At 49.7% G+C, this 10,979-nt stretch overlaps 1 protein-coding gene across 1 annotated transcript in view; it reads left to right on the forward strand.

The window, feature by feature from the left end:
* arfgef2 (ADP-ribosylation factor guanine nucleotide-exchange factor 2 (brefeldin A-inhibited)) overlaps positions 1–10,883 on the forward strand; it is a 22,673-nt gene extending 11,790 nt beyond the window's left edge. The window contains 21 exon segments of the mRNA XM_076984537.1: positions 1,731–1,882; positions 2,302–2,430; positions 2,560–2,718; positions 2,823–2,970; positions 3,105–3,201; positions 3,545–3,585; positions 3,789–3,958; positions 4,072–4,223; positions 4,335–4,507; positions 4,636–4,796; positions 4,923–5,053; positions 5,196–5,325; positions 5,447–5,582; positions 5,922–6,060; positions 6,354–6,411; positions 6,607–6,721; positions 7,083–7,222; positions 7,890–8,064; positions 8,219–8,357; positions 8,555–8,672; positions 9,319–10,883. Of these exon segments, the coding sequence (XP_076840652.1) occupies positions 1,731–1,882; positions 2,302–2,430; positions 2,560–2,718; positions 2,823–2,970; positions 3,105–3,201; positions 3,545–3,585; positions 3,789–3,958; positions 4,072–4,223; positions 4,335–4,507; positions 4,636–4,796; positions 4,923–5,053; positions 5,196–5,325; positions 5,447–5,582; positions 5,922–6,060; positions 6,354–6,411; positions 6,607–6,721; positions 7,083–7,222; positions 7,890–8,064; positions 8,219–8,357; positions 8,555–8,672; positions 9,319–9,480 (2,825 nt within the window). The 3' untranslated portion in view covers positions 9,481–10,883.
* The last annotated feature ends 96 nt before the right edge of the window (positions 10,884–10,979 follow it).

Below are 10,979 nucleotides of genomic sequence, written 5' to 3' on the forward strand. Positions count from 1 at the left end.
CACTTTAAACTCGTCAGTTTAAATCTGTCATTCCACTTAAATGGCTCTTTTAACTGTATTGTTATTTTTATATATATGAATGGCGAGTGGAGAATCGCAGGCGATCTACCAAATTAGAGAAATCGTATAGATCGCCTTTGCCAATCAGCGCAATGACTTTTTTATGCTGGTTCCCACCGATGCGTCAGACGTAGGGCGTATGACTCACCAATCACAGCGAACTGTGCGTCTTCCATGCCTCCATGTTGTTTGTAAAAACTAAAAACTGCGTGGACAACGACGGCTGAAAGCCAAACCGAGGAGCTGGTAAAGAAGAGGAAATCCACCTCTGTAATCTGAAATTGATTCGGATTTTCTTCCACTGACCAAGACCAAACTACAGCGATATGTAAAGTGTGCAAAGAACACGTGAAAACGTCCGATGCCAGTAAACAACAAATTTATTCAATCACTTGAGACGTAGACATCCCAAGTAATATGCCGAAAGTGAAAACAATGCGGGCAGCCGTCACCACAAGAGACATAGTGCGCAACTCCGCCACACCTCGCGCGAACGATATGTGGTAGTATAAAGAAACATCCCTCAAGAACAGGGGAAGGAACATTTACTTGACGAAGTTTAATGTTGCTGTGTTTCATGTTTGAAAAGTGCTGGAATTTAGGCTAAAGTACTTAAAATGCTTGAAATTGTAACTACTTCGTTTCACAACAAATATCTGTCTGACTGAACAATTCTCTTGTATTACGTTAACAAATACGAGCCTCTTGTAATTCCAGGATGAAACATGAGAGAACGTGAAGACGTTAAGATTGGGGCGTTTTGAAAATAAACCACCATTAAATAATGTGATAAAAAAGCGAATTATATCGAATCATTTCGACTATATGTATAAATATTTAACTAAGTTTAAAGTGCTGGGAAATATTTAGTGCAATAGTGCACTTTAACAGTGTAACGAACTGCGTGGCGCAGAGCAGGGAGGCGGACACAAACGCTGAGGAGAGCGAGATTTATTCAATGGACAGAGTCGTAATACCGGGCAGGGGTCATAACAGGTAGGCAGTCCGAACATGAAATATAAACGGGCATGGTGGCACAAAGAACAAAACAAGGCAGGGGAAACCAAGACTAGGCTGAACGGCACTTACGACGAAGACGAAACAGAAACAGTTAAATCCACTAGAGCACGAACGAGGCAACAGAATAAACATATAAGTAGCACAAAATAACCGATACCGACATGGCAGACACGGGGACTATAAATACAAGAAACAGGCAGGGTTGCCAGGTCCTACAAAAATATCCCGCACAAAGTCAGTGTAAAACCCGCCCTTCAGCAGCCTAAACTAGCCCAAAGCCCAAAGTAGTTGACGGGGGTGGGGGGGTGGGGGGGATGGCGAGTGTTTAAATTAGAGACAAATTGAGTAGCCCCTACGTGACACAGTGTCACGTGTGTTGTTTAAATTTTTTGTTTACAATTTTTGCACATGGAAAATTGCAATATCATTAATTTAAATCTGCTTAAAAAGAAAGCTTTGTAGCCCCAATTTTTTTTTGTTTTTTTTTTTTGATGGAAGATCGTGATAAAAAATGGAAAACGTGATTTTATGAAAAAAATCGTGATACTATTTTTTTCCCATATCGCCCACCCCTAAGCACTAGTGTTAAGTGCCCTTGAAGGCATTGCCTAAGTAGTCACCAAGTGAACAAAGCCCCTTCTCGGTGACAGGCGTGGCCAGCGAGAAGCAACGGCGGCTGTTGTACAACGTAGAGATGGAGCAGATGGCCAAGACAGCCAAAGCGCTGATGGAGGCGGTGAGCCACGCCCAGGCCCCGTTCTTCAGCGCCACCCACCTGGAGCACGTCCGGCCCATGTTCAAGGTACCGTCCCCTTCACCCGGCCGCCACCCTCGGGGGCCGTTAGGGTTAGCCCAACCCTGCCACGGTCTCTCCATTTCATCGTGTGTGTGTGTGAGAGAGAGAGTAAAAATTACATAGCTGTGAGATCTGCCTGTACAATTTTGTGTGTACCAGAGGGTGTTTGAGTCCCAGAATGCTGGAGAGTGAGATTATTATGTCATTAACTTGTTTGTCCATATGGGTGGGAACCACACCTTAGCTCAGGTCCATTTACAGCGGCCGAGGAGGAAGGGCAGGTTGCAGTGCAGAAGAATGCTGCTTTTCAGTTAAGAGAAGGTGACAAAGAAACCTGTATGTGTTCTATTTGTGTGTGTGTGTGTGTGTGTGTGTGTGTGTGCGCGCGCGTGCGCACGCATGCATGTACGTGTTGTGTTTTACAGTTGGCTTGGACGCCCCTGTTGGCAGCGTTCAGCGTGGGCCTACAGGACTGTGACGACCCAGATGTGGCGTCTCTGTGTCTGGAGGGAATCCGTTGTGCCATCAGGATCGCATGCATCTTCAGCATGCAGGTGTGCCCCTGCGATCCCACGGCGACGCCCTCCGACCCTTGGGGCTACACCCCAAGTTGACTCTGTCATATGTCCTCCCTTGCTTTTTCCCGCTCTCTAACGTGTGTGTGTGTGTGTGTGTGTGTTCAGCTGGAGCGAGATGCGTACATCCAGGCCTTGGCCAGGTTCACCCTCCTCACAGCTAGCTCCAGTATCACAGAGATGAAGCAGAAGAATATTGACACCATCAAGACCCTCATCACTGTGGCGCACACCGATGGCAACTACCTGGGCAACTCGTGGCACGAGGTGGGCGCTGCCCGCAATCACGCTCCCCGCCACTCAACATCTCCTCCTGGTTTCCCTTAAAGCCCCACTGTAACCCTCCTGCACCTTCTCGCCCGCCCGCCCAGATCCTGCGCTGCATCAGTCAGTTGGAGTTGGCACAGCTGATTGGCACAGGGGTGAAGACACGCTACATCTCCGGGGTGATCAGAGACCAAGGAGGTGGCCTGAAGGGCTTCCCCACCGGCGGTGAGGAGTTCATGCCCCTGGGCTTAGGTGAGCCAAGTTGAGCAGTTCCTGAGAGGTCTCCAGGTCAGACGGGGCCTCTCCGTTTGTGTAATGAGATGTGACTTCTCTGTTTGTGCATTACTGGACACCTGGTCTCTAGCAGCATGCTTGACTCGTCATAGGCACGTTGGTTGGGGGTCCAGACAGGCGTCAGATGGCGCATATCCAGGAGTCTGTGGGGGAGACCAGTTCTCAGAGTGTGGTGGTAGCTGTGGACAGGTAAGGGAATAAAGACCCGCCTACTGAGTACAACGGTATTGTGATTGTAGACTGTGGCTCGTTTGTGGTTGAAACATAGACCGAAGACTCCCGTTTGTTGAGTACTTTAAATGGCCACTAACACTACAGACAGCACTTGACCTTGTTCTTTAAATTGTATGTTGATCTGTCTATGTTTATATGCACTTCTTGGTATTGGTTTTAATTCCTAAGCTTAAGGTTGGAGGCTATGTTAATTTGGTACTAGGTATTACTGTGGTTTAGTAGTAGTCTGTCTACTGGTTGTGTGTAAAAAGGGTTATCTTTTTTTATTTTTAATCCAATTCTCCATTGTGTCTCCCAGAATTTTCACTGGATCCACCAGACTTGATGGAAATGCAATAGGTATCCGTGTGTGTGTGTGTGTGTGTGTGTGTGTGTGTGTGTGTGTGTGTGTGTGTGTGTGTGTGTGTGTGTGTGAGAGAGAGAGAGCTGCCGTTATGGGTTTTTTGTATGTTTGTTGTAATTGTCACAATAACTGCCATGCTTCCAGAAACAGGAAGTGTACTAGAAAACGTAATGTTCCATGTATTGCTGGTGTCTCCCAGTGGACTTTGTGCGCTGGTTGTGTGCGGTGTCGATGGACGAGCTGGCCTCGGCTCACCAGCCGCGCATGTTCAGCCTGCAGAAGATCGTGGAGATCTCCTACTACAACATGAACCGCATCCGCCTGCAGTGGTCCCGCATCTGGCAGGTCATAGGAGACCACTTCAACAAGGTCGGCGGTCCACACACCTCCAATCACATCAGCACTGTCGGCACCTCCGCTCCCTTGAGCGGCGTCTGCGCTAGCGGTTTCTCACGTTTCCACGTCTATGCTGTGTCGCTCAGGTGGGCTGCAACCCTAACGAGGATGTGGCCATCTTCGCCGTGGACTCGCTGAGGCAGCTTTCCATGAAGTTCTTGGAGAAAGGGGAGCTGGCCAACTTCCGATTCCAGAAGGACTTCCTCAGGCCCTTTGAGCACATCATGAAGAAGAACAGGTGAGGAGAGGAGACGTGGAGAATGAGGGAACACCTGAGGGCTCAGCAGGAAGAACCTGCAGCTTGCGTCCGTACTGATGCCCCAGGAATTTCCTTCTGTTCCTCATGAAGGTCTCCCACTATCCGGGATATGGTGATCCGTTGCGTGGCCCAGATGGTGAACTCCCAGGCTGCTAACATCCGCTCTGGTTGGAAGAACATCTTCTCGGTGTTCCACCAGGCGGCGTCGGACCACGACGAGTCCATAGTGGAGCTGGCCTTCCAGACCACTGGACACATCGTCAGTGAGTAGCACCTCCACCCCAGTGGCCCAGACTTCTCCAGGAGTCTCGCCGATCGCGTCTCGTGTGTGTGTTTTTACTTTGAGACGTGGATTTGAGTTCCTTCGCCCTCCCGCTGCCCTCCCTCACAGTGAACACCTTCCAGCAGCACTTCCCAGCTGCCATCGACTCGTTCCAGGACGCGGTGAAGTGTCTGTCCGAGTTCGTGTGCAACGCCGCGTTTCCCGACACGAGCATGGAGGCCATCCGTCTCATCCGGCACTGCGCCAAATACGTATCGGACAGACCGCAGGTGACCGCTGACCGCACGCCACAGGCTGACCGCAAACACTGAGGTTTGAGCTTCTGAGACCAGGTTGCTGCGTCGGGTTGCGTTCTCACCCGTTCTCTTCTTCTCTCTCTCTATCATTGTGGTCAGGCATTGAGGGAATACACTAGTGATGACATGAACGTTGCCCCTGGCGACCGGGTGTGGGTGCGAGGCTGGTTCCCCATCCTGTTTGAGCTCTCCTGCATCATCAATCGCTGCAAACTGGACATCAGGACCAGGTAGGCTGGGACCCATCAGGCTTCAAACCCCATCACTCATGCCCTCACTGATATTTGAGTTGTTTTGCTCAAATGTGGGTTATTTTTCTCAGCGTTAGGGTGTGTGTGTGTGTGTGTCTGGGTGTGTGTGCACACATTGCAGAGGCCTGACTGTCATGTTTGAGATCATGAAGAGTTATGGACACACCTTCGAGAAGCACTGGTGGCATGACCTCTTCCGCATCGTCTTCCGCATCTTTGACAACATGAAGCTTCCGGAGCAGCAGACTGAGGTGAAGCGCTGGGCCACCCGGTGGGAGTGGCCACCCGTGCGCCGGCTGCCGGTTAAGACCCGCCCACTGGACAGCGGCTTCCTTAAGCAACTGCAAAAGGTTCATCTCCTCTCTCCCGCAGAAAACCGAATGGATGACCACCACGTGTAACCATGCGCTCTACGCCATCTGTGACGTCTTCTCGCAGTTCTACGAACCGCTCAGTGAAGTGCTGCTCGCTGACATCTTTGCTCAGCTGCAGTGGTGCGTCAAACAAGGTGTGGCTTCCGCCGACTCTGTCCCCCACACACACACACACACACACACACACACACACACACACACTGCACGTACATCGCGTGAGAATTTGGAGGACTGGGAATGGTGTTATAAGCCAGGTGGCACTGGCAGCAAGGTTAAAGTGTGGAGGGGGGTGGGGGGGGGTGGGAGGGGGCGTTATGGGCACCCTCCCTAAAACCTGCACATGGCCTGACTGTGAGCGTGACCCCTCTTGTGTGCCTCTCTCTCTCTCTCTCTCTCTCTCTCTCTCTCTCTCTCTCTCTCTCTCTCTCTCTCTCTCTCTCTCTCTCTCTCTCTCTCTCTCTCTCTGCCCTCAGATAACGAGCAGCTGGCACGGTCGGGCACAAACTGCTTGGAGAACCTGGTGATCCAGAACGGGGAGAAGTTCAGCGCGGAGGTGTGGGACGTCACCTGCGCCTGCATGCTGGAGATCTTCCAGTCCACCAGCCCTCATGCGTACGGCTCTTTGGCACGATAGCGTCCGCTTCAGTTCGCCCGCCCGCGGTTGCACCGTTATCTTCATTTACCTTCGCGTTTACCCCCCCCCCCCCCCCCCCCCCCATATGATTTTTTTTTTGGGTTCTGCTTTAAACGGCCATATTTGTAACATCTACAAGAAAATGAATAACAACAGAAATGATTACACAGTCTCATTTAAGCCTGTGTTTTGGAGCATATGAAGTTTTTCTTGTGATATGCTGGTGGTCAAATGCTCCAGGGTTGATCTGATTTTATTCTCTTCTTAACAGCTTGTTGACATGGCGACCGGCTGGGCAGGAAGAGGAGGTGGGAGATGGGAAACACATGGTGAGATGACTAACATGAGTAAATATCACACACACACACACGCATGCATGCACAGTCGCCAGTGAACTGGCACCTCCGTGCCCCTACGCAAATTACAAACGTTGTATGCCTACATTGACCACAGAGGCAGCAGCCAAAAATCTGACCACACATTCGTCGTATAGAGTCCAGTGCAAGTGGCTCCTTGTTTTCCAGGACATGGAGGTGGACTCTCAGTCTCAGAGCAGCTTTGAGAAGACGCTCTCGGAGAGAGGACAGAGTCAGATGTCCACTGCCAGCGATGAGGCGTGGAGGGTGAAGCCCCATGCACGTAAGCCTCTCGACTCCCTCCGTTTACGTGGATCTCTCCCAACGCTTCCACGGGGGAGGCACAACTCCCCACCTCCTCCGTGAAGTTTCGTGAAGCAGGCACACGCTCCGTTATGACTGTTTGTGACCTCCATCTACTGGCTGTCATCACTCGAGTCTGTTTGTCCTATTTTGGGCACCGTTGTCATGCTCCGTCTCCTAGGAAACATTTTTCTATTAATGGATATGTACCGATATCGCTGCATAAAGATCGTCCTTGCTTGTAAACGGTTTCGTTTCTGCGCGAGATTTTCTGCGAGCTGTGCTGGCTGACGTGTGCGCGCGCGCGCGTGTGTGTGTGTGTGTGTGCGCGTGCGTTACAGGGGTGTCGGATCAGAGGCTGTTCGCAGGACTGCTCATAAAGTGTGTGGTGCAGCTGGAACTCATACAGACCATCGATAACATCGTATTCTACCCTGCCACCAGCAAGAAAGAGGACGCCGAGAACATGGCCGCTGCTCTGGTTCGTCTCTGTGTGTTCGCCTCACACACTCCTCACATTAAAGACCTCTGTGTGTTCGCCTCACACACTCCTCACATTAAAGACCTCTGTGTGTTCGCCTCACACACTCCTCACATTAAAGACCTCTGTGTGTTCGCCTCACACACTCCTCACATTAAAGACCTCTGTGTGTTCGCCTCACACACTCCTCACATTAAAGACCTCTGTGTGTTCGCCTCACACACTCCTCACATTAAAGACCTCTGTGTGTTCGCCTCACACACTCCTCACATTAAAGACCTCTGTGTGTTCGCCTCACACACTCCTCACATTAAAGACCTCTGTGTGTTCGCCTCACACACTCCTCACATTAAAGACCTCTGTGTGTTCGCCTCACACACTCCTCACATTAAAGACCTCTGTCCTTCTTTGGGAACACGACCTAAAACCTTTAGCCTGCGTGTCAGCAAGTTGTTTTTTTTTTGTGAGTTTGTTTTTTTTATAGCAGGGCCAAAAAATGCAACATCGTATGTTGCATTAGGGAACGTTGCAATTCCAGAGGAAATTGTTTCCAGCCGTTCTATTTCTCAGAGAGAGCAGTTGATGCTGTACATACATACACCAAATTAACTCAGTTTACGTGTGTGTGTTGTGTTTGTGTGTGTGGGTGTGGGGTTCTGCCATGCAGAGGGATGGTCTGGAGGAGGAGGAGGCGGGGCTACAGTCCAGCCCTGAGCAGGGCATGTATGGCCATCTCTCCCCCCAGCACCTCTTCAAGCTGCTTGACTGCCTGCTCGAGTCACACACCTTCGCCAAGGACTTCAACTCCAACAACGAGCAGCGCACGGCGCTCTGGAGGGCAGGTCTGTCACACCCACCCGGCATGCGATTGGCCGTCGTGGCACGCATGCAAATGAGTGGGAAACGCATCGAACTTGCCCGTGAAAGGTGACCTGTCGAAAGGTTGCTGGCCTTTAGATGTTCAATGGAGTGTGTTTTTTTTTTTTGCGCCTGCAGGATTCAAGGGGAAGTCCAAGCCAAACCTGTTGAAGCAGGAGACCAGCAGCCTAGCCTGCAGCCTGCGCATCCTCTTCCAAATGTACTCTGATGGACAGCTGCAGGAGGCGTGGCCGGATATCCAGACACGCCTACTGCTGTGAGTGATGTCGTGTAAGGCGTCTGGGGGAAGACATGCGCACCATGTACCATTAGGGTGCTGTGGCAATCTACTGTAATAATAATGTGAAGCTTTAGGAAGGAGGTGATGAGGCGCTGTGTGTGTGTGTGTGTGTGTGTGTGTGTGTGTGTGTGTGTGTGTGTGTGTGTGTGTGTGATATCACCCCCTCCTGACAGTGTGTGCAGCGAAGCCTTGGCTTACTTCATCAACCTGACCTCAGAGAGCCACCGAGAGGCCTGGACCAGTTCACTGCTGTTACTACTCACCAGAACACTCAGACTGCCTGATGAGAAGGTCATTATGTGACTATACACACACACACACACACCACCCTCACATGCACCTACCTTCAAAGGGAATATTAACACCCCTCCCCCCTCCTATCTATCTTATGCCATCCTGTCAGCTGATGGCCTTAGGCCACGCTAATGTTAAATACATGGAGTGCCTGTTGAGTGACTTCCTGTTGGGGAGTTTGGGAAAACGGTGCAGTCATGCTGCCATGTAGGTGCTTGTAATCATACTGACGATGTTATTTCCTGCCGATTTGAATATTCCCATTATTCTTCGGGAGCGTAGGCTGGAGACATTCCCCTCGTGCAGGAAGCAGCCAGCCTGTCTGTTCGATAACCTCCATATGTAAAGGAGGACCCCGATTTTTCGGGACTTTCCTCCTACCCATTCAGATAATCTTTTGCCCTTTCTCACATTGCTGGAGATAACATTAAAGCACCGTATCTCTTAGTTCTGTTCCACTCTGGAAACACCATCCTCCTGAAAAGGGTAAAGATAATCTTTTGGCAGTGCTAGTCTCCATTTAAACGGCTGCCGTATGCCTCGAGTTCGGCGGCCACGTTCGTGCTCGTTTCTTTGTGTCCCGTCATGAATAGCGACCTTCCTGATTGGCTGTGCTGATGGCCCCTCCCATCTCCCTCTGCAGTTCAAGGCTCACGCGTCCTGCTACTACCCCTACCTGTGCGAGATGATGCAGTTCGACCTGATCCCTGAGCTGCGTGCCGCCCTGCGACGTTTCTTCCTGCGCATCGGCTCCGTCTTCCACATCGCCGCACCCGCAGAACCGGCACGAGCCCCGTCCTCCTAGAGCGTGCACAAGCACCGCACGCCAGCACCAAGGACCGCGCAGGGACGCTGGCAACCAACGCTGATGCCGATACTGTTCACTCTGGGCCGCGGGGGTCCAAAGCCCCCCCCCCCCCCCCCCCCACACCCCCCCCCACACTGGATCTCCCTCACCCGTTCATCCTTCGCTTTCCCTGCAGTACAGAACAGCACTGTGACTCTGCAGAGCTCTCCTCTAAGTTGACTGTTCAACAGCTGTGACTCAAAAGCATATTAGTCGTTGGTCCAGTAAGGGCGCAGAGGTTGTATGGCAACAAGTATAATTTATTAACAATACTGTTTGATTGTTTCAGTTGATTTATGTTTGATGTTTTTTTTTGTTGTTGGTTTGGTTTTGTTTTTTGTCTTTATCGGTTAAATTATTTTGTCTTCATTTTAATAAGTGAACAAACAGCAATTTCCAAATGCATAGAGCTGGAGAAGAATCTGAATATCATAATTACAAGCTTGTAATTTATAGCAGGTTTGCACACGTGTGCCTGTGATGGCGCGCTTGTCTGGGGAAACAGCACTGAAGGTCCTGTAAGAGATGAGTGTGTTTTATTCTGAAACATGGGGAATCATAAACTTGACCTGAGAAGGTGGATGTTGTGTGTCTGCTCTCAAACATTTCTGACATTCTGTTGATTTCGTTTAGTATTCTCTCGCTCTCCTCCTCCCTCCCTGAGAATTTACAACCATGCAATAGTATACACTGGCACGAGGCTCATTCGGCTCGCTAGTTTCTAGAAGATGCAGTAAGCGGAAGTTGCATTTGGTCTGTGAGGGAAAGGTTGGTGTCTTGCATTCCTGTTTTTCCCCCTTTTCCCCTATATGGTGTGAACTCTCCAATGGTGTGGTAAACAGTTGTCAGTCTGAGGCATGCTTGCTTTGTTGACTGATTTGTTTATCTTCCCATATCTACCATCATCTGAGCTGGTTCCCAAATTTGAGTATGACTGAGACCGACAGCTTGCTTAATTATTCTCCAGCCAGTGTTGCCATATCAACAGCAAGCAAAACCAAGGAAAAAACATTAGTAAACACAAGTAATGTATAATGCGGACATGTTTGTACTTCAATCCAACAGTATCAAGCCTCTGTGTTACCAGAGCATATCAAGTTCTGGATGCATTTTTATGCGGATGTATTTAATTCTTGGAAGTGCATTTAAATATTTTCTGAAAGCATTCCTTCCCTTGCAACTATATATGTCCTTGTTGTCTCCCTCACGTATGGGGAGTATAAATATATACAGTAAGAAGAAATACAAAGTGTAAAGTTTTCATGTAAAATAAAGGAAAAATGCTCTACACATATCGTGATGTAATCTTCCAAGCATTTGGTGAATTAATCAATAAAAAAAATCAGTTCTGCAAAACTGTATTTTTGGCATCGAAGTTAATTAAGAAAGCTTAAATAAGTATGATCCCGTTGAGGACCATGTATAGCGACATGGAGGGTCGCTATAATTCATCTATG

The sequence above is a fragment of the Brachyhypopomus gauderio genome, chromosome 21 (genome assembly GCF_052324685.1).
Source record: "Brachyhypopomus gauderio isolate BG-103 chromosome 21, BGAUD_0.2, whole genome shotgun sequence".
NCBI lineage: Eukaryota > Metazoa > Chordata > Actinopteri > Gymnotiformes > Hypopomidae > Brachyhypopomus > Brachyhypopomus gauderio.